At 43.8% G+C, this 24,292-nt stretch overlaps 1 protein-coding gene across 1 annotated transcript in view; it reads left to right on the top strand.

Annotated features, from left to right (window-relative positions):
• Positions 1 to 24,292, top strand: part of ANK3 (ankyrin 3) — a 548,067-nt gene that overhangs the window by 114,818 nt on the left and 408,957 nt on the right. Inside the window, exon 9 of the mRNA XM_032786555.2 lies at positions 12,209 to 12,307. Within this exon, the coding sequence (XP_032642446.1) occupies positions 12,209 to 12,307 (99 nt within the window). The remainder of the gene's footprint in view (positions 1 to 12,208; positions 12,308 to 24,292) is intronic.

Below are 24,292 nucleotides of genomic sequence, written 5' to 3'. Positions count from 1 at the left end.
TTATCTGAAGTGTCTGGGGGAGGCTCACCAAGCCAAAAAGTGCACGATCTACAAGGGGTTTCATCCTAGGACCAAGAAGGTGCAGGACTTTTGTCTTAAGCAGCTCCTTATGGAGGTGGCACTTGGACACCAGCTTCCTTCGGCACAGCAGGACCTGGCACAGAGTTCTTCGGTACGTAGCGCCCCAGCAGCAGTGGTGGAAGCAGCACTGTGGATGGACTTTGGCCGAGACCTGCGGCTCCACCGGTCCCCAGCACTGAAACCAGCGGCTTTGGCCCAGCATTGCTCCTACTCCCCAGCACTGAAGCGGCACCGGAAGCAGGAGAAGAGTGGTTCTCCTGTGCTGAAACCCACCCACCCTGGAGCAAGCCAATAGGGCGTGGCCCAGAGATAAGCGCCCGGGCACTAAGGCTTTGGATGCAGCACCATCAACTTCGGCCTCACAAGGGGAACCGTCGAGTCCAGTGCCGTTGGACTCCCCAACCCACAGCATCGTGGAAGTGCAGATGCCATCCACTCCGGACACCTTTGTGGCTGCAAGGGACCTCATCACCATGACGGCACCGGGGTCTCCTCTGGTCCACACCAAGTCTCCAGTGCCTCAGCATGTGGCACCATCTCAAGGCAAGCCCGCATTGATCCAACCATCTGCACCATTGGCATAGTCAGTTGAATCTTGGCACTGTTCAAGGTCCTGGCATCGGTCCCTGTTGTGGCGCTCGTCGCACTCATGGCACTGCTCCCAGTTGTGTCATTGTTCCTAGTCACAGCACCGCTCCATACGACAGTCACCTTTATGGAGCAGGTCCAGAACTCAGTACCGGTCACAACACCATTCACTATCTAGGCACAGCTCCAGGTCGTGGTACCACTCAAGGTCCCGGCACCGCACCATGTCATGGCACCACTCCGCAGCCTCACAATGCTGCTCTCCAGTTTCTCAGTGCCGCTCGCTAGAGCAGGTCTGCACGGCACCACCCTGGTCCTCACATTCCCAATCCCGTTCCTCAGGCTCAGAAATGGGATCTCTGTATTCGGAGCAGGACTGGGGCCATTCAGACTATGGACACCCTGATATGGGGGAAAGGCCATAACAGGCACACACACCAGGACCTTCTGCGCAGAGTGGTGCACAAAGTGGGCCTGCAGGCTGAGGAAGTGGTAGAATTGGATCCAGTGGTAGACATTTTGGCCCCGGAAGATTTGTCAAGGGTGGCCCTGCTGCTCATCAAGACCATTCAGGCCAATGCCAAAACCATCTGGCAGACCCCGACCTTCATTCCCCCTACGGCCAAAGGGGTTGAATGCAAGTACTTCGTGCCCTCAAAGGGGTATGACTATCTCTTCACGCACCCTCAACCCTGCTCACTGGTGATTGCAGCTGTGAATGAGAGAGAGAGTCAGGGACAGCAGGCTCCAGCGCTCAAGTCAAAAGAAGCCATGCGGCTGAACTTGTTGGTCCTCAAGGTGTACTCCACAAGCGCAGCTCCAGCTCAGGATTTCTAACCAGCAGGCACTCCTGAGCCGTTATAACTTCAACTCCTGGAACTCAATGCTCAAGTTCAAGGAACTTGTGCCACCTGAGTCCAGGGAGGAATTTGGGCCTCTTGTTGATGAGGACAAGACGGTGCACGGTCCTCGTTGAAGGCCTCACTGAATGCTGCAGACTCAGCAGCGCATACCTTGTCCTTGGACACTGCCATGAGGCACACCTCATCGTTACAAGCCTCAGGCCTACCACTTGAGGTAAAGTAGACACTGCAGAACCTGCCCTTTGACAGGGAGGGCTTGTTTGTGGAACAGACGGACTCTCGGCTGCAGAGACTTAAGGATTCAAGGGTGACTATGAAGTCCCTGGGTATGCACCCCCCGACAATCCAGCGGAAGCACTTCAAGCCCCGGCAGCTGCAACAACACTCCTACCCTCCACAACTGAGCAGGACTTCTACTGGTGGAGGGGACGGAATGGCAGAAGGAAGCCTTCCAACCCCCCCGTTGGGACAAGGCCAGGGCCTGACCAAACCATCGTCGGGCTCCAAACAGGCCTTTTGGAGGGACGCCCAAGGACAGCATACTGGACTCAACCCTGGATCCTTCCCCGCCCTTTTTGAATCGTTTATCCACTTCCACCATGCGTGGTCCCAAATAACCTCAGACCCTGGGTCCCTCGCATGGTGGAAATGGGATACGCGCACCAGTTCCGCTCCTACGCACCCTCTCACCCCCCTTCCCCATCCCTCTTCAGGGACCCCTCTCACAAGCAACTCCTTATTCAGGAAGTTCAGGGGCTCCTTGCCATGGGAGCAGTAGAGGAGGTTCCATGGGAGCCAAGGGGCAAAGGGTTCTACTCCCATTATTTCCTAATCCCCAAGGCTAAAGTGGGCCTCAGGCCCATTCTGGACCTGCGCAGGCTCAACAACTTCATGGTAAAGCTGAAGTTCCGCATTGTCTCCCTAGGCACTATTATCCCCTCTCTGGATCCTGGAGGCTAGTATGCCGCCCTTGATATGAAGAACACGTTGGGGCAGCTTTAGGCATTTTGCAGCCCCAAGCACAGCAGGCAGGCTGCCTTCGGCGGCTTGCAGGAGGTCCGCCGAAGCTGTGGGACCAGCGGACCCTCTGCAGGCACGCCTGCAGGAGGTCCGCCGAAGTTGCGGGACCAGCGGACCGTCTGCAGGCAAGCCTGCAGGAGGTCCCCCGAAGCTGCGGGACCAGCAGACCCTCAGCAGGTAAGCCTCCGAAGGCAGCCTGCCTGCCGCCCTCGTGGCGCCGGCAGAGCGCCCCCCATGGCTTGCAGCCCCAAGCACACGCTTGGCGTGCTGGGGCCTGGAGCCGCCCCTGAGGACGCATGCTTCCACAGAGCAATTCATCTGGTGCACAGGCGCTTTCTGAACTTCTTGGTCAACCATGAACACTACCAGTTTACGGCCTTTCCCTTCGGCCTTTCAGTTGCCCCCCAGCTGTTCACCAAATGCATGTCAGTCATGGCTGCTTTCCTCCATCGATGGCAGGTGCAAGTATATCCCTACCTCGATGACTGGCTACTTTGCAACTGCACCAAAGAGCAAGTGTAGTCCCAACTCCACCTGGTGAGGTGTACGTTCATCTTGAGGAGGAGACCCAGCCATTTGGAGAAGTCAACCCTAGAACTGACCCAAAGGATAGAATTCATTGGGGCAGTGCTGGATTCCGTTAAGGCTTGGGCCTGCCTGCCGGAGTCCCATTTCCGAGCTATCGCAGGCATCATTCAGGGCCTTCAGTAATTCCTGACCTTGACAGCAAGAGGTTGCATGAGTCTCCTCCATATGGCTTCTTGCACGTAGGTGTCTCAGCATGCCAGGTTCCGACTCAGGCCTCTGCAGGCATGGCTCGCCTCAGCCTACTGTCCGGGGCGCGACAGCTTGAATTCAGTGGGCATGGTACCAGAACATATCCTCTCCTCCCTTCGCTGGTGGCTTAACCCCCAAGCAGTGTGCAGGGGAGTCCCCTTCCACAGCCCTTCTTTTCCCTGGTTATGGACACGTCAGCTCTAGGATTGGGGGCACATCTGGAGAACCTCCAGACCCAAAGCCTGTGGTCACAGAATGAGCTCTTCCTCCGTGTCAATATCAGGAAGCTAATGGCAGTGCTCTTGGCTTGCCAAGCCTTCCAGGTCCAACTGCTGCGTGGCGGGTCTAATGGACAGCACCACAGCCATATTTTACATCAACAAGCAAAGGGGGCCCATTCCTCCTCCCTCTGCCAGGAAGCCATTCGACTGTGGGAGTTCTTCATAGCCCACTCCATTCACCTCATAGCATTCTTTCTTCCAGGGATCCAGAACACGCTGACAGATCACTTCACACGAGTGGTCTCTCCGACCGATGTCATTCACCCCATCTTCCAAAGGTGGGGGTTTCCCCAGGTCGACCTGTTTGCCACCCAATGCAACAGTGTTCTGCTCCTTCCAGGCTCGCAGCCCGGGCTCCCTCACGGACATGTTCCTGCTGCCCTGCTACAGATGACACCACAGCCATGTTTTACATCAATAAGCAAAGGGAGGCCTGTTTCTCCCTGTAACTGCCAGGTCTCCTGCTCTACGCCTTTCCTCTGTTCCCTCTTGTGCACAAAGTCCTGCTCAAAATCCGCAGGGAGGAGGGAGAGGTAATCCTGATAGCTCCAACATGGCCTCACCAGCACTGGTACACGATGATGCTGGAGCTCTCGGTGGACGTACTGGTCACGTTGCCTCTCCTTTCTGACTTACTCACTCAGGACCACAGTTGCCTCTGTCATCCTGACCTACATTCCCTCCACCTCACAGCTTGGAAGCTGAACCGCACGGGCTTCTGTGATCGGACCAAGTAAGACAGGTCCTACTGGGCAGCAAGAAGCCCTCTACTAGAGCCACATATCTGGTGAAGTGGAAAATATTTTCATGTTGATGTGACCAGCACTGCACACCCTCCATCCAGGCGCCAGTACCCCTCATTTTTGAGTACCTCCTGCAGCTGAAACAGCAAGGCCTGGCAGCGTCCTCCTTAAGGGTTCACCTTGCTGCCATCTCGGCGTTCCATCTGGGCGTGTCTGGCTGCTCCGTCTTCGCCAACCCTATGGTTGGTTGCTTTCTCAAAGGCTTGGACCATCTATACTCTCAGATCCCTCAGCCTATCCCTGCATGGGTTCTTAACCTGGTTCTTTCGAGGCTCATGGGGCCCCCGTTTTAGCCGCTGGCCACGTACTTCCTCCTGTATCTCTCCTGGAAGATGGCTTTCCTGGTAGCTATTACATCCGCAAGATGAGTTTCTGAGCTGAAGGCCCTCACCTTGGAACCACCTTACACAGTCTTCCATAGGGATAATGTGCAACTCAAACTGCGCCCGGTCTTCCTCCCCAAGGTGGTGTCGAGCTTTCACACCAGCCAGGACATTTTCCTGCCTATCTTTTTCCCGAAACCTCATGCTGGTCCCTGAGAGCAGTGGCTGCATTCCCTCAATGTCTGCAGAGCCCTAGATTTTACATTAAGCACTCTAAGCCATTCAGGAAATCAACTCAGCTATTGGTAGCAGTAGCAGACCGGATGAAAGGCCTCCCGGTCTCCTGTCAAAGAATATCCTCCTGGATCAAGTCCTGCATCTGCACTTGCTATGAGCTGGCTGGGATGTCGACTCCAGCTCTTACCCCACACTCCACTAGGGCCCAGGCCTCGTCGTCAGAGTCCCTGGCCCAAGAGCTGATCCAATAAATCTGCAGGCTGGCGACTTGGTCCTGGGTGCATACCTTCACCTCGTATTATGCCATCACCCTGCATGCCAGGGATGACGTGGCTCTTGGTAGAGCAGGGCTACAATCAGCACTGCTTAACTCTGACCCCACTGCCTAGGTAAGGCTTGAGAGTAACCTAATTGGAATCGATATGAGCAATCACTCAAAGAAGAAAAAACAGTTACTCACCTTTTGTAACTGTTGTTCTTCAAGATGTGTTTCTCATATCCATTCCAAACCTGCCCCCATTCCCCTCTGTCAGAGTAGCTAACAAGAAGGAATTGAGGGGATGCTGGCTCAGTAGGATCCTATATTGAGTGCCATGGAGGCTCCACTCCAGGGGGCTCCATAGCTAACCCGACTGATGCTGCTAGGGGAAGAACTTTCTGACGGCGCACACACACCTAATTGGAATGGATATGAGCAACACATATCAAAGAACAACCGTTAAAAAAGGTGAGTAACTTTTTTTTCAGTTACAACACAGAATACAAAGTGTACAGTACTCACTTTATATTTATTTTTACAACAAATATTGCATTGTAAAAAACAAAAGAAATGGTATTTTTCAGTTCACCTAGTACAAGTACTGTAGTGCAATCTCTTTCATGAAAGTTGAACTTACAAATGTAGAATTATGTACAAAAAATAACTGCACTCAAAAATAAAACAATGTAAAACTTTAGAGCCTATGAGTCGAATCAGTCCTAGTTCTTGTTCAGCCAATTGTTCAGACAAACAAGTTTGTTTACATTTGTGGGAGATAATGTTGCCCACTTCTTATTTACAATGTTACCTGAAAATGAGAACAGGCATTCGCAAGGCATTGCTGTAGCCGGCATCGCAAGATATTTGCATGCCATATGTGGTAAAGATTCATATATTCCTTCATGCTTCGACCACCATTCCAGAGGACATTGCATCCATGCTGATGACGGGTTTTGCTCGATAATGATCCATAGCAGAGCAGACCGACATATGTTCATTTTCATCATCTGAGTCAGATGCCACCAGCAGAAGACTTATTTTCTTTTTTAGTGATTTGGGTTCTGTAGTTTCTGCACTTAAGTGTTGCTCTGTTAAGACTTCTGAAAGCATGTTCCACATCTCGTCCCTCTCAGATTTTGGAAGGCGCTTCAGATTCTTAAACTATGGGTCGAGTGCTGTAGCTGTCTTTAGAAATCTCACATCGGTACCTTCTATGCATTTTTTCAAATCTGCAGTGAAAGTGTTCTTAAAATGAATAACATGTGCTGGGTCATCACTGGAAACTGCTGTAATATGAAATATATGGGTAAAATACAGAGCAAGAGACATACAATTCTCAGTCACAAATTTAATTAACGCATTGTTTTTTTTAACGAGCGGCATCAACATGGAAGCATGTCTTCTGGAATGGTAGCCAAAGTCTGAAGACCAGTTAAACCAGTTAAACTGAAGACCAGTTAAACCAGCCCAGGAAAGAGGAACTGAACTTAGATCATTCACAAGCTAGTGTGTTTCAGTAGACCACTTAGTTTCCTTAGGTTTTGCTCACCTCACTATCTTGAGTGCAGATGTGCAACATCTTCTTTTTAAAATCTACTATGTTGTTGGTCAGGAATTTGAGGCATTTGACCTAGATGCATTTTTGACTAATGGCATGGTCTTTTTCTATTATTGCAAACAAATGGAACATATGTATAAATATTTCAGAGTGAAAGTAACCTGTGTTATGTCACAGCTCTCATATATGCATTTTAGACCTGATCCTGCACTATTTGAGTTAATAGGAGTTTGGCAAAGATGGTGCAAGATTGGACTCAATGTGACTCTGTCGTTTATAAAAAATCTTTCTTTTATTTTTGAGTTAATCATGATCATTTTGTCAATACAAAAGGCTCTGCTATGAGTTTGATAACAGAATCAGAAATAAATGCAGTATTTTCTTCTCTGTCAGGTAATATAGTTATAATTTACCATAAAGAGAAAAGATTGTATATTTATTGTTTTACCTTTGTTTTCACAGGTCCCCCAGACTCTCTTGTAGTGTATCTGAGAATCAGGCTCTAAGTATGTTTTTCACTATTCTGGCACTGTATCAGGCCTTAAATTGGGCATGTTACATTTACATTCACTTTCAGGCCATTGCCCAGAATGGTGTAAAGTGGCTTTGCGGTAAATGAGATTCATACCCTTAATTTTGTCAAGTATCAGAGGGGTATCCGTGTTAGTCTGGATCTGTAAAAGCAGCGAAGAGTCATGTGGCACCTTATAGACTAACAGATGTAATGGAGCATGAGCTTTTGTGGGTGCACCCACGAAAGCTCATTCTCTATTATGTCTGTTAGTCTATAAGGTGCCACAGGACTCTTTGCTGCTTTTACATACCCTTAATTCTATTTTTTTCCTGACTTTTTGTATACTCTCCCGATTTCTTCACACATACATAAAGCAGGTGTTTTCTCTTCCAGTTCAATCATGTTATGAGTATAGTCAATTGTTTTGTCCTAACAGCACTTGGACTGGGTGGAGGGTATTGAGATTCCTTCTTTTGACCTGGCAGTACACTCATCACAGCAGGTAGGAAAGGTTTTATGTTGCCTCACATTACCTGGATTATACTTTCACTGGACAAGTGAAGGATATTTTCTCTTCAGGCCTGTCGTGGTACAATTCCCCACTCTGAACCTTAGCGTCCAAAAGATGGAGTACCAGCATGAATTCCTCTAAGCTTGATTACTAGCTTAGAAACTGTAACGCTGCCACCAACCAGGAATTCCAGTGCCTGGTACACTCTGGTCCCCCCAAAACCTTGCCCGGGGACCCCCAAGACCCAGATCCTCTGGATCTTAACAAATAGAAAGTAAACTCTTCCCCCCACCCTTGCTCTCCCAGGCTTCCCCCTGGGTTACCTGGAGATCACTGTTGATTCAAATCCTTGAATCATACAGAGAAGAAAATTCACCTTCCCTCCTCCTCCTCTCTCCCCTCCGACTCTCCCTGAGAGAGAAGTAATCCTAACACAGAGAGAAATTAGCCTTTCTCTCTCCCTTCCCTTTTCTCCCGCAATTCCCCGTGATCCAGACCAGTCTCTGGGTCCACCAGAATAAAAAGACAATCAGGTTCTTAAACAGAATTTTAATTAAAGGCAGAAAAAATTACTCTTTTGTAAATTTAAAAGTGGAATAGGTACAGGGTTTTCGAGCTATAGACACTAGGAACTGACCCTCCCAAGCCTAGTATCAAGTACAAATTAAATCCTTTCAGCAAATACACATTTGAACTGCTCCCACCAAATGCACATTTGCAATAAAGAAAATAAAATAAAGGCCTAACTCGCCTTACCTAGTATTACCTATTTGGAATCTATAAGAACCTGTATCGGGAGATGGAGAAAACCTGGTTTGCACGTCTGTCCCCGAGCGCCTCAGAGTGGAAAACAACCAAATTCTAACAGCACACACAGAAACTTCCCTCCCTCAAGATTTGAAAGTATCCTGTCCCCTGATTGGTCCTCTGGTCAGGTGACAGCCAGGCTTACTGAACTTGTTAACCCTTTACAGTCAAAAGAGTTATAAAGTACTTCTGCTCCATTAACTCCTACCATCTGTTTATGACAAGGCCTGATACTCAAGTGCTAGTTTTAGTGGGAAGATGGAGGTTTCTTTTTTATGTCCCTCTCACCTCACTGATATCTTTCCTCTTGGGAAGAGGAGGGAAGGAGGAAGAATATCTTAATGATTCCTACACTTTCATTTCCTCTGTCCTCTCTGCCAGGCAGCTTTCCCCCCTGAAGGCTAACAGTTCCCTCCAGTGGTTGGCTGCTGTGATGTATTCACCCATTATTATATCCACTGTCTTCAACGCCCATCTCCAAAATAAATGGAATTAATTATTTTAAAATGTAACCCTGAGTTGCATGCATTAGCTTCACAAGTGACCACACAGTTATATCATCTAAGTCTTCACTCTTCCCTCCCACCCCCACCCCATATTCTTCTTGGGGTGATCTCATCTTAACGCTGAGCCCAATCTTCCAACAGTACCAAACATAGCACTTACTACCAGGTATGGTACCATGGAAGCCAATGGATTAGATTCTTGAACCCACTAATTCCCCTTTGGATTGATCCAGCACCACAAAGGAGACTTAATACTGTCCTAAATGGGCAGTTAAGGATTCCCTCAGCATAGGGAAATTCTTGGCTGAAATAGAGGGCATGCTGGGGGCTGGATGAAGTATGTCAGAGCATGCCCCACTCCAGTGATCCCTGCTGGCATAGTGGCCTCAGAGGGTTGTTAAAATCTGATGCAATTTAGAAATGTCTTGAGGCTGCTCTAAGTTACAGTGGCTGAACCAGGACTAGGGGGCTGGACAGGAAGCATACCTTTGCCTTCTCCATTTCATGGACTCCAAGCACTGTCCCAGCACATCTGAGGACTCAGCCCAATGAGACTATGCCCAGCAATAAGGATTAGTCCCAGTACTAAGTGTTTGCAGACTCAGGCTCTTATATTCTAAACTTACTGAGACAGAGACTCAATCTTTGTCTGTTTTATAAAGCATCATGTACGTCTATGGCACTATATATCACCAATAAATAACAGAATAATTCTTTTGAGTTTGGGTGCATCTTATAATAATTAGCTGATTTAAATATAGATATTGATTTCCTGGGTATTGTGCTATATATGCTTACTTTTAGGCCTTCAGGCTAAGGCAAAGTGTACTATTGATTTAACATCTGAGACATCCTTTTCTTGGGACCTGTATTCTGCCCTGGCAGGTTAATTGACTTGATGCTCTAATGATCTATAATACTGTACAGCAATGTAATTTAGCTGTGTGATAATGTTAATGTGATCGTTCTGGTACAAAATAGCCATGGTATCGGTTAACAGTGAAGGATTATGTAAGTCAAAGGCATAGCATGCTGTTGTAGGAGCTCAACATACTAATCAAGTACAAGTTAGCTTGTCACATTCTGTAAATATTGGTTTTTGTGCTGGTATTCTAGTCATTCTACTCACCTGCTGTCACGGAGTCCCCAGGTGATGCTCTGGAGCTGCTCCCCACAAAGCCAGTCAGGACTTTGGGGAGCCTCCTCTCCCTTGGAGCAGACTTGTTCAGGGCAAGAAGCTCACACGTCTTCACCTCCTGGTTCTTCTCCTGGAGCATTCAGCATCTGCGCCCTCCGTGAGTTCCACAGCGAGCCCACCCCAGCGGGGTTCTGGGGAAGCCACAGTCCTGCATCCCCACTTTGCAGTCAGACGTGACTCTTAGCCAGCCAGTAAAACAGAGGTATTCGATGACAGGAACAGGGTCTAAAACAGAGCTTGTAGATACAGCGAACCGGACCCATCGGCCGGGTCCATTCTGGGGAACGTGGTGAAGCCAGCCCCAGGTCTGACTTCACTTCTCATTCCCAGCAGCTCCTGACTTACAACCCCCTCCAGCCCTCCTTCTCTGCTCAGTCCCTTTCCGGGCCAGGAGGTCACCTGACCTCTTTGTCTCCAACACCTTCAGTTGGCACCTTTGCAGAGGAGGGGCCCAGGCCATCAGTTGCTAGGAGACAGAGGGTCAGGCATTTAGGTGCACTGGCCCTTTGCTCTGCCAGATACTTAAGAACTGCCTAGGGGACACTGAGGCACCAACACAGTATTCAGAGGGAACATTAAGAACATTCCTAGTTCATCACACCTGCTATTTTGAGAAAACACATACTGAGCAGTCTGTTGGCTGGGTTGTGCAAATCTACCATACTGTAGCTATTCAATGCACTGAGTGCATCTCTGGTACATAAAGCCATAGGACAGATACTCTCAGTACAACTTAACTGTTCTTGCTCAGTCATCAGGAAGTTGGTTTTACACAGCCAGCTGTTGCTGTTATCCCCAGAACAGAGATGATCATATTCTTTAAAATTATATTCATCTTACTATTGAGGCTACATTCTCAAATTAAATCTCTTTATGTTCACTTGAGTGTATATGATTAAGGCTATGACTGTGGCACAGAGATCAGTGTTCACAGTAATTGGGAGTTTAAATAAAGTCCATGACCCCAGAGGGGGTCTGGGCTCCAGTCTCTACTCCAAGTGTTGTGACCTGGCCCAGTCTCTGTCTATGGATTGGCACTCTGACTATATGGGCCATTTCACACCTGGAGCAGGGAGCTGCGAGGTGGAGCTGCTGCTGCTGCAGGTTGAGTGTGGGGCAGGCTTGCTGTTTGACTCCTACCCACTCCCACCTCCTCCCTTTTCCTGACTTATCATTTTTCCTCACACCTCTGCCATGAAATTTATTAACAGTTTCCATGACAAAATCGTAGCCCTATAACTGATTGAATATACACACTATGTGGACTTCCTAGACCGTGATATGGAGAACCCACCAAAACACAAAGAAACATCTGAGCTGCATGTAGTTTAAAAGTGTCTGTGAATGTGTTATATAATTGTCCTCAATGCATAGCAAAGTGGCATACTATTGTGCTGCTAAACATGATTCAGAAACAAAAATTAAAATGCATAAATATTTACTTTACAGTCTGATGTGAAGTGTAACTATCACAGTATTTACCAGAGCAGGTTGGTTAGAGGTGATTGCTATGGGGTTTACCTTGTCGAACCCTAGATGTCTGTAGAATTTACAGGTAATGCTAAGTAATGAATGTTTATGAGCGCATTGTTGCTTTTGAAATAGGGCAGATTGCTAGGAATCTGTTTTGTCTTATGATCATTTCTTTGCCAAGTGAAGCTCAGAAAAAGCTTTGTGGAGTATGGGTCTTTAGTACAGTGGTTCACCTGTGTAGATGAATACATAGTCTTTCTAGTCTTCTAACCTCCTGGGGAAACAAAGCTGTATTTGTCTCAGCAGTGGTTGTAAAGTAATCTTAGTTCATTCTGTGAATGAATTGCAATGCTGAGGTAATAAAGGAGAATCATCTGAAAGTTTACTTTATATGCTTTATCTCCTACAGAATGATATCACTCCATTACATGTTGCATCGAAGAGAGGAAATGCTAATATGGTCAAACTCTTACTTGATCGAGGAGCTAAAATCGATGCCAAAACAAGGGTAAGATTAATGTGAATGATCTGGATGATATTATTTACAGGTTTATCCTTTTGGCATGTATGTTTGTAAACAAACGAAAACATTCCCTTACTTGGCAAACTTTGAGAGTACAGAATTATCTTCAGTTTTTATACAATCATTGCAAGTGGGCACTAGTATTTTACCTCTCATTCAAATAATATTCTGAACACCTTGTTACGTTAAAGCTCAGAGCTAACTTCCATGCGGGCAAAGCAATGCCTGTCTTATCTTTGGTATCTCATGAAGGCTACTTCTAGGTGGATCATTTGGAGGCATGAATAATTACACCTACCAGTGAGTGAACCCTGAAAGTGTCGTGTTCTATTCAGTTTATAGATGCACTCCAGAATTTGAGTGGTAGAGGAACCCCATCTCCTGTATCTTTCCCACCCCCCATAACTGCAACGGCATAGCTTCTCCGTGTGCTCTCAGAACTCTTGAGGGAGACTTGTCAGATCTCTTCTGTTGCCTGCAAAAATCTTTGTTGGGGGTTATAGAAGTCTTCTCCCCACACTTTACATAGAAATCTCCCCTCATCCCCATGGGTGAATGTGCTAGATTAACATGGAATTTTTCTTTTATCTATTGAACATGCAAAGTGCAGACACAGTATTGTCCATTTGTCTCACCTCTGCCCTGCAGGGGCTACCTCATAGATAGGGTAGTTTGTCTTCATGTCCCATTAAGTGTTTAGCTCTTTTGCTGAAATTGCCAGCAAGGGTGCCAGAAGTGGCAGTAGTTTTCGCGAGGTAGACACCTGTCCACCAAGGACATAGACTGATCTAGGACATCAGAGCATTTAGGTATATACCACTGAACAGTGATCCAATGATAATCATTGTATTTAAAAACTGATTGAGGCAGGTGCTTGGGTAATTTATTTATTCAGCTAGCAAGAAGTAATTTACAGAGTAAACTTAGAATTGATGCTGCTGCAATCTTGCCTGGTTGTATTCTCTGCCTCACTCTCTGCAGTTGCTCGTTTGTGTGTGTGTGAGAGGGTCTCTGAGAGTGAACAGGAAGTGTGGCAACAGTGTGACCTGCAAGATGTTTGAAAACTTTGCTCTTCCTTGTCCACCATTCCTCTGATTCCTCACTGAAAAAATTCAAACCAGTACAGTGGTTTAACTTAAGAACATCCTTTGTATAGTTATACAGTATCAGCAGCTTTCAATTAGTTTTTGTATGTTTTTACAGTCTTCCAGATCTACTGCAACGTGTGTTTAGGCACATTCATGTCTTTAGCTGACTGTTCATTCTGTCACATATTCAGAAACAGGATCAATTCATTATGTTTTTGTTCTTCTTGGATATCTGCTCTCACTTCAGTATTCTTCTCTATATGTTTGTTTTCTTTCTCAATTGCATTCTCAGTTACTGTTAGCAGATGGATGTTGTTTCTTGGTAAAATGTTTCCACTTTCTCTGATCAGTGAATATGAATGAGGTGATATTTCTTTAATTGGTATAGCTTGTTCTGGTTCATGTCCATCTCATCATATTCTACCAGAGTCTTAGTTGTTGGGGTTTTTTTTTTTGTAACTGTGGTAAATGTTATGTGCCTCTGTTATAATTGTGTATCTGTTTTATCTAATCTCTTCGCCCAGATTACAGGAATTATTTATCATCCTTTGGTTATACCTCATGCCTGGTAATTGAATATATGTGTACATCCGTTATATAGAAGTTTTGTTGGTAATTGCTCACATAGCAGCTCTTTAGGTGTGGGGTACTAAATATGGATTTTTACTTGCAACAATTACTGTTTTGAGCAAGCTATTCTTTATACAGTCTCCACATTCTGTTTGTTTGTTAGCTTTTTGTGACGAGTCACATGTCATATGTTGAAATTCATGTTTTACCAATGTCCTACAATTCCCTTTTCTTGAGCTGTAGTCCATTGTCACAGTCCTTGGATTCATGACATGCAAACATAGATTTACTGTATCTGGTCATAACTGGAAGTGTGATGTCCTCAAAGGTCACCACTGTATGATCAGATGGTCACGTTTTTCCAGGGCAAACAAATTCCTTCGTACTTTATCCCGTAGAACTGTGGATTGTTCATTTGGTATTGTAAGTTCTTTCCATTGTGCATCTCAGTACCTACAGTTACTCACTGTCCAACTATGGCTAAAATACTATTTCTCCAGCACTTCCTTTTTGCTTCATCACAGCAAAGTGCCCATCATGTATCTTTCCAATATTTCTTCTCATCACTGTGGAAATTATTATTTTTGAAACTTCTATGAGTGCTTAGGAAAATGCAGGTGGGAAGTGTGATTTCTTCATCAATTACCTTGAGTTTGTGTTATGGTTTGCAGTGTTTTATCCTTAGCAAGCTATCTTTCCAGCTCCTGGGCAATAAGGCACAGGATGATTTTATCATGTTCACATGTACTGATACTGCTTGTTCCATGCCTTCTGGTAGTGTGTCAACAAGTGGAACATATGCTCTGGACAGCGTATCAACAATTACGAGGTGACCTGCTTGCTGGAATTCCAGAGTCACGTCATATACTTTTGTACTCAAAAATAATCACGTGGAGATATTTTCTTGTGCATTGCAGCCAGTAGTTAATGCTTTTTTTTTTTCTCTGAAGCTATGAGCATTGAGAAAATCATTAATTTTTGTATAGCCACATGTATATTTTTTTTTGATCACTTTTATTTTCTGTGCCATACTTTTAGCAGCTTATACTGCAAGCAGCTGTTCATTCCCTTAGTGCTGTAGCAGTCTAGCTCCCGGCCTTGCTTCTGAAGTATTTGTGAGAAATCGATCTCTTTCAGTGGGTCAAAAATTGCAGAACTGGTTTTGAAGTCACTACATAGCCTCAGATTCTCTTCCATGCTCTGCCATCCAGACCATTCTGTGTCTTTATGAAAGTATTTTCTCATGTAAGAGATGAATACATAGATGAATACGAATTTACTAACGGGTCGGCATAGCTTGCGGTCTCTGAATTCCGTTTTGTATCTTCAGGTCTCTGTAGGTTCCTTAGACTCATCACCCATGACAATACCTTTTATGGTCAATTTCTTTCCTAACTACTGGTTTATTTGAAATTGACACTTGGCCTTGTTTAATTTAAGGTTACTTCTTGAAGTTTCCAGTAGTCACTATAATCATCACTGACACTCATAAGTGATGCTGCCCAGACTGTTATGCAATCAGTGTAGATTTTCTCTCCTCTAACACTTTCCTGCGTGCAGTGAAATATTTCCAGTGCTAAACATACTATCAAAGGCAATTGCAAGAAAGGTGCCAAATGATGCATTGATTGTGAGTGCAAGTCTTGGAGTTTTCTGTGTCCAAAATGCATCTAATATGCTGAAGAAATTGGCTCCCAAAATCTCAGCAAATATTTCATTCCTTGTGAGCAAGTAGAAATGTTTTCTCTTAACTCTAGTTTTCAGCTTCAGTGTCATTCCCAAAATTTGAGTGTGTTCCCTTTTTATTGTATAATTACTGAGGAGTGAACTGAGCTTGTTAAGTCCCCTGTTCCGTGAATAATGCCATCTACTGTCATGTTTGGCAGCTCTTCCTCTGGTCTCTCTTTGGATGGCAAGTACAACAATCTTTTCTTCATAGTCTGGTAACTGTATTGTGTATCAGGGGATACCCCTTTCCTATGAACCATTCTCCATCTGGTTACTTCTATTAGCCATTCTTTTGCGTTTGTAATGTCTTTCTTTACTGTGCTTATGAACAATTTTCCCCCTTCTGTTGAGGAAGCTGCACATTCCAGCCTTACCCCAGACATTTTCCTGTTTTGTCTGCACATTTTTGCAAAGCAGTTGGATTTACTAGTTTCCACATTTGCCCAAATACTGGACATATCTTTTCTGTGTATCTATTTTTACTTAACAAATGATTACTTAGTCATTTGTTCTGTGCATCTGTCCATGGCTTTTATTTACATCTCTCTTTATTCCACTCCTTGGCATGTGACTCTTGCCTTATTTAAGCACCAGATCCACGCATCTGAGTAGCTTTTCTCACACCTTTTTGTTGTTGAATCCTCAAATGAGTTGGGCTTGAATGAGAGCATCTTTTAATATTCCACAGTCACAAGATTGGGTTTTTAATTTTAATTTGGTGGCAGTCTCTCTTGTTTCATCTTCTCTGGAAAATATAACTTTCATAAGTAACATTTTTTTCTAGGAATACAGTGATTCTCCAACTTTTTCATCCCTTCTTTAGAGATTTCTTCCTCACCCTTCTCCTGATTCTTAGAATGAAATGCATTGTATGCATATCCAGTGCATCTATACCAGTCGGTGTCAAAAACAGTGCTTTTTTGTGTCTGTTCATCTTTTATTTTAATAGCCTCTTTAACTTTCACATACAGTTCAAATAGCTGTTTAAACCTTTTCCAGGGTTCATCAGCTATCCCCATAACTTTTAAGATGGTGAGAGATTAACACTTTGAGGTCACACAGGCTAGTCAGCAGCCATTTTAATCTGACCCTTCTTCCTTGTTGTAGCTAGCATCATTTTCATAGACACTTGAAACCTGGTGGTTGTTTTCCTGGATTCGCCTGTGCCCCATGCCTTTCCCTTCTAGTACCATGTTGTATTTCAGCAATAACTGACAGATTTTTAGGGTCATTTATTTAGTTAACTAACAACCAGGAGTGTGATAGTAACTTCCTCTGCCCCTTTCCTTTTTCCTGTTCCTAACCACTCCTGAGTCTCAGAGTATGTCCACACTGCACAGCTAACCTGGGCTCTTACCTGGGTTTTGGCCCTAACCCCTGTATTAGCACACAGAAAAACCTCTGAGTTGGGTTTAGAAGCAGGGGTTGGGCTACATTATCCAGCTGAGATTATGAGACAGGTTTAGTTCATGCTGGAGTCCACCTACTTTGCAGTGAGGATGCAGGCAAATATTATTTGAGTGCTTATAGTCCTCCAGTGCCTTTCCACAATTCCCCCCAAAGGACCCAGTTACTAGGGATAGAATCCAAAAACACCCCAACGCAAAGAACTACGGGATATGCCCCAGATGCACAGCAATGCAGAAACAGTGAGGACATAGTAACGTAGGTAAGGCTTTGCTGGGGAACAGTCACACCCAGGCTAGGCTTACCCAGGTGCCAGTCACCAGCTTAACTGTGCAGTAAAGACACACCTTCAAAAAACTACCAACTTGTGTGAAGTTTGAGCCCATTTTTCATTTTTGGCTTAACCAGTACAATTTGCCTATTCCCAGTACACCCTCAATACTCTTAAAAAGAAAGGAATTAGCAGGATTTGGTTAGCTTGTCCTGATCATGGCAGGCTGCTTGAAACACTCATTTCACCGGTGGCCCAATTTCTGGCAGTTAGTAATTGAGTGAGCGTTTTGGATCTGGAGATGCTGACTCATCTAGACAAGAACTAGCATGGTCTGAACAATGCATGGCTCTGCAGAAGGGAGCAGTAGACTGAAGATAATATATTAAATAATTTGTTTATGAAAATAATATTTAAATATTTGACAAAAATGAAAGAGATAAGAGAGGCACAGAATAGAGGTAGATTGGGAAAATATAAAAACAGAAGAGGAAATAAGAGGAATATATCGTGGGTGGAAGGAAATACCAGTTCAGAAGCAACATGCCTGCATAGTTCCCAGGCTGAATAACATCTAATTTTATGGATATAATGCTTTCCCTACTACCCCCTACTACATTGCAACTCAATGCATCTCTGTCATCTTTACAGTCACTTTACTTTTTCCCAGGAGCTACCCTTTGGTAATGTTCTATATTCAGTACAGTCATAGAAGTATGTTGGGCAATAAAGACTTCAGTCATCATCTTCTTTTGTATAACAATATACCCAGTACTGGAGGTTGTGTGTTTGAATGGAAAAGGATGGTCAAGACTGTATCTGGTGATCTATAGCTCAATATATTAGTTGAATTCCTGGCATGACCCATTTATGCAAATATTTCATGAAGGAGAGAGAATGTAGAATACAGTCACAATTGCATATTGCTCATTTAAAAAAAATGTATTTCCTTCTCTCTGGCAGAAATGTTTAAGTGATTGAGGAGGTTTGTGGCTGAAGAGGAGTGAGGCTACTAGAGAAAGTGTCAGACCATTAGAAACCCTACAAAGAAAAATACCAGAAATTTCATAAACACACATTACGGTTCTCCAGGAACACTGATAGTTGAGCAGAATTCAGTGCACTTATTTACTCTGCCTCAGTTAAATCTGGCCTTTGCCATAGTAGCCACTGCATCCTATTGTATTTCATAAGAAGCGTTTCTACAAAATGCCATTTAAAAGGCAAATAACAAGGTTTGTGTTTGTTAAACATATACATAAATATTTGGAAATCGGGCACAAATTCCAGGTCCTTGTTTCCCCTTCAACAGTTTTGTAAGTCAGCTTTGTATGCAGCAGGAATTACAGTGTATATTATTAGCCATATCCTGGTCCCACTGACATAACCAGGCTTTGCTCCTTAGTGTTATGTCGGTCAGATTTAGCAATTTGGATGCCATTTTGGGAGCTGTGCATATAAGCCATTGTATGTGGCCCAGAAAGTGTATATTCCATAGTATCTGCTTTTGTGTTTCACAAAACACACTTGTTTTCTAGAGATGTGTGAACAGGTTTAGATAAAATAAGAACCTTTAGCCGCAACGTAAGAAGAATTTGAACTGAATCTTTCTTGAGGTTTGAATAAGTTCAGATAACATTGTCCGTTCGTTATTCATTTCAGTGAGTCTTTCGTTTGCTGCTGTTAGGTGGTAGTAGAAGCCGCTGTGCTAAAATACTGTAAGAAAGGGCTAAATCCAGATTCCACTGAAGTAATTTTAATTGACTTCAGTGGAACCAGGATTTGGTCATCCTGATCAGAAGTAGGAATTAATGGAACTCCATAAAACTGCTCCACTATTGAAAACTCAAGAGGGTCACATAATATTTAAGCATGCCGACTTTTGGGTCATTATCCAAAATGAACCTCTGAATGTTTTGAGGTTTTCTCATCGTTACCATAATTTTCCTATTTCCCTAATTTGGTTGTTCCTGTTATAATCCTTTTGTTTGTGTTAAATGGTTGCTCTTACTCTCCACATCTCTCTTGCATAACATGCAGCAGCAGGTTTCTGATTTCTGTGCTGAATTCTCAAGCATCTTTGTCAGTAAATAAGAATGATTGTCATGCTAAGCCCTACCTACGCACTGCTATGCGAATGCCTATCAAGGGCAACTTTTACAACATAGTTTGTAAATAACATTCTGAATGAAAATTAGTGAATACCTCATGTAACTCATTTATTGAACACTGCCCTAATGATTTTTCCCCCATCTGTCTTCTGGAATACATTTTAACAAGTAAAGCATACTTAGTGAAGTTGATTAAATTAGCTTGACTTACTTTGGCTGTCTGATACTGCGTGTGTCAAACTGGATTTGTGTATGTAGCACACAGCAAGCACATTTTACCCTGGATTAGCAAATAAGTACTTGTAATCTTTATTCAACTGATAAGCAGTTAAATCAAAGGCCAGCACTCATATTTACATGAAAACATACTGTACATGCCATTTTAAGATCTGTCTGATGATATGTAAACTGCTGCATAGAACCTGCATAAGAAATAACATAGAGTGTGCAGTAACAACACAAATAACATATTTGTTATACCATATGTATTTGAATAAATGAGAGGAGCAAATCTTATCACCCTCCCTTCCTTTGCATCACTGAAGGTGTGGTTTGCAGTAGAGCACAGATGTTTGCAATGGGATAAAGAATACAGGAGGGTTGGAATGGGCCTAGGGGGCAGTGGATACACCACTACATGAATCCACATACTTAGAGGGCAGTTAGGTAGCCAAGAGGATTAATATGGCCCTGAGGCTGCAGTGGCTGCTACATAGCCGATCCTTTGTGGGGAGGATTCCTTCTACCCCAATTCCAGTGGAATTCCCCTATGCACAGCCCGTGTACTAAGGTTGTAGGCAGGTTCTAAGATTTGTCTCAGTGTTTGAAACATGCTCAGAATAATTGTGCAATATATACAGTGTACAATACATAATGTTTCAGCTGTATAATGCTGAGTGCTAACTGATGGCTGGATTCGAAAAGCAAACAAGTAGGTCTAGTCCTTGCATCTGGTCACGCTGTGTCACACTGTGTTTGGTGTAGGACCCAAGTAGGGGGCAAAAGTGTCTGTAAGACACCATGATGCCCCTGCTCATGAGGTTAATTGGAGGCTGGGGCTGGTCCCCTGTGCAGCTTTCAGGTCTGCTCTAAGATATACCCAACTGCAGCCCCCAAAGTTGGTTTTGTAGCCAAGGAGCATTGAAGTACAGAAGGGTTCTGGCTATGTCAAGGGAAATTGGAATAAGCAGTTCTGTGCCACCAGAAGATTCTGCTATGCACGGGGGATCCTCAGCTGGTCAGTTAGGCTAGCTAAGTCTGCTTTGTGTTGTTGTTAGATGCTGGAGAACCTGCCATTGCAGGGGCAGCCCAGTTTGGGATGGGGAGAGAGGCACCAGGGAAGCAGAGAGAGTTCTGGACACACTAGCTCTGTTCTTCAGTCTTCCTCCATATTAGATGAGAGTCAGGCACCCCTAAATGCCTCATAGTCTGAGGAGGACAAGCAGAAAGGCTGTATCTATCCCTGGGGGAGGAGGGGTGTAAAGGGGAATACTACTGAATTGTCTGAGCAGTTGTTGTTATTAGCTGGAGGCTAGTTATTCCATGCAACAGCTATAGGGGGCACCCAAATCCCTAGCCCTCCTTTCCCACTCCCTCCTCTGTATATATCACCCAGCAGGGAAGAGGAAGAGCTGGCTGATTCCCCAGGCCCTGACTTCTCCTGCAACACCTAGTGATCCCACACCCACGTTAGCCAGGAGGAGATGATGGAGGAGGAGGAGAAAGTAAGACTCTTAGGAGGCATACCCACACCTGGGTGGGTCTTACTGGCCTGTGAAAAGAGGAATCAGATCATTGAGGTGGGTGCTGTGGAGGTGAGACTGGATGCTGGAAGCATGTTTGGGGGAGACTGGGGGAGAGTGGGATTAACAGTAGTGTAATTGAGATCAGAGTCTGACCCAGTGATAGAGATTAAAAATGACCTGTGAAGCTCCAGTGCTGTGGTTATAAATCCTACTTAAAGTTTATTTTCTGCAGACAGTTTATTTTTATGATAGATAGATAAATAAAAATAATTTTAAGAGACTAAAGAAAGAGAAGCAGCCACTGAAATCATGTGTGTTCCTGTTGTTGAAATCCTGTATCGCAGTGCAATTGTTCCTGCTCTCCTACTGGCATTGTAGGAGTTCCTCTCCAGGTTCTTTAGAGGGGTAGATAATACAGATGATATGATTTATCATGTCAGTGCATACTTAGAGGGTCCTTAATCTGCAGATTATTGTCATTATCATTTGTAATTTTTTTTCTGAGCCACTGCAGACTATCATATCAACGGGAGTTTGCATCCTAATACATGTGATATATTTATGCTTCACATATGATATTGAGCATGCACAATAAATTAGAAAACTAGAATCCTTGTGACATATGCAATACAGCCTTGCTGAGTGTATGACAGCCACTTTTTACCTCACTTTATCATAAAACCTAATCTAAGCTCCATACCTGTTAGAATCAACAGCCTGCATATTTTGTGTTTTTATTCACTTATTTTATAACATAGCAATTAAAAAAAAACTTTCATTCCCAGTCCTTGATGCCTTTTCAGTACAAAACATTTTTGTAGCCAAACTCCCTCTCTGACAAATGGAGTTTCAGTGTGCAGTAGGAATTCTGACAAACTCTTCACAATATTTGCATTACTGCAGCAAGCAGTGTTACAGATCCACTGCCTCAAACGTGTACCTAAATTCCATACTAATATAATTTTGTGCTAATGCATGCAATATGGACCAAATCAAGCCCTGGCTGATTCAGCCAGGCTGTCTGCTGCCTTCTCTTCCACAGGAATCCTGTTGGCAAGGGACAGGATTCCACAGCTTACCTGGCTGCTTTTCTGGGGCCCAATTCAATTTTTATTAAAATCAGTGAAATGAATATTGTATGCACCCTGTTATCTGTGACCAGTATTTCCTGCTGAACCAGCCTGGGGTCTTGACATGCCCCTAGTTCTCAGAACTTGTTCTTCTGGAGACATAATGCATTATCAGGTGGTCCTCCTAGTGTGCGCTGCGTCCTGTAGATGGATCTTACCTGGACTCATCCTTCTGTCATTGCTGTAGAGACCACTGAGCAATGTGTGACTGTTGTTAAATGCACTTTCTACATTACATATTGTGAGGCAGTGCCTTTGTTCTCTGCCATTTAATTTCCAGAATTGCAAAGTAATCATGCATAAGTTTTGTTAATATTAGCCCTTCAGATATGTGTTCCCATTGTGAGTATATATTCACATACAGTTGAGACTTCCATATCGTCAATAAATGTATTTCATATACTTTTAAAAAAATGATAGAATTCTCTAAAACTCACGGGATAGTGTATTTCTATCTTTTAGGCATGATCATTATCATGTAGTAAAGTTAGTGTGTAAGGAGGAATCAGGTCTTGGCTCCAGGAATAAATGTATGCAATATACATATTTCCAGAGTAAGAACTAACTTACAGCAACTTAACTTCCTTAAAATATCAACACCATTGCTACTCAGCTTCCATTTCCCTTCCATATTTCTGTCTGATTGACTATGTATACCACACATACCCCGGATCCCCTCCCTTATACCATTGTGGTTGTATTTGAATAGTTTTCCGGCTGGTGATGTTTCCTAGAATGCAAGTGTTCTAGTGGAGTAATGATCTGGAAGATGTTTCCAACCCCATGAAATAAAAAATGTTCCATTGTTACATTTTGTGCTTAAACTGTTTCGGTGTTTTTTTAAATAGCCTGGCTTGAAATGCCTAGAGAATACGGTGATTGGCACTATATACATACCTAAGACAGCTAGATAAAGTGACAACTAAATTCCATGTTCCTTGGTTCTTGTTTACAGCTATTTAGCTAGCTGGTGTTGGTGAATTTCATTGCCCTTTCGTTGTGTGTTTTAGAGTGGATGCTCCTTTTGTACCATTGGTTACTTGCCTGATTACTTTATACATGATGTTCTATCCCAGTGAAACTGCTGATATGGTAGAGGTGTGATAATTCTGAGCAACAGTTTGGTAAAGCTACATTATAAACATTTGCTAGCAGATGATAAAGTTACAGTTTATGGCTATTTAATATCTCTTTCCTATAACCGTGGGCATACATTACATGTAATACAACTTTATTTTGTATGGCATCTTCCGTACAAACTGTGTCCCCATCTGCTTTAGAGAATTAAATAACACAAGAAGGCAGATAGTGTATGGTATAAATTACAGAAATCATGGTAAGCTAAGGATATCTTGGGCCAAATTCTGTTACCTTGGTACATCCAAATAGTCCTTTGGATCCTCCTCCAGGCTGTCAGTGACAAATTCTCATTGACTTCATCAGAAACAAAATTAGCTCCATCTATCAGCTTAAATGGAAGCACTTGCACAAATAAAGCAAGCAGAGGTTGGACTAGGACTGTGGAAAAATTAAAGTATTCAAATTTGTCGCCAAATACAAAGGGCCAAGACAGTTAGGGATTGTAAGGCTCTCTGAATTACAACTAACTCCTGGGCTGCCACTTACTCTGAGCAGATCATAAATTGATGATTTAGCTAAGAGAAATAAATCAAGAAATGTCCAGGAAGAAATTAAATGATTACATGTGAGAAAAAATTTCAAGCAATAACTACTTATCTTAATGGTTCTAAGATGTTTAGTACAGTGTGTATTGCACAGCGCCTTTACATTTGTGTGTTAAATTCTTTGAGGTAATAATCAGTTTTATGAAACTGTTGCAACATTTTTAGTCAATACAATCTGTATGCATTTTGGAATGGTATTTATTAGTCGGTGAACAAAGACTCCTTCCTTCATTTA

This window comes from Chelonoidis abingdonii, chromosome 15 (genome assembly GCF_003597395.2).
Source record: "Chelonoidis abingdonii isolate Lonesome George chromosome 15, CheloAbing_2.0, whole genome shotgun sequence".
In the NCBI taxonomy this organism is placed as follows: Eukaryota; Metazoa; Chordata; order Testudines; family Testudinidae; genus Chelonoidis; species Chelonoidis abingdonii.
Note: the sequence above shows the minus strand (reverse complement) of the source record. Positions and strands in the feature narration are given on the sequence as shown.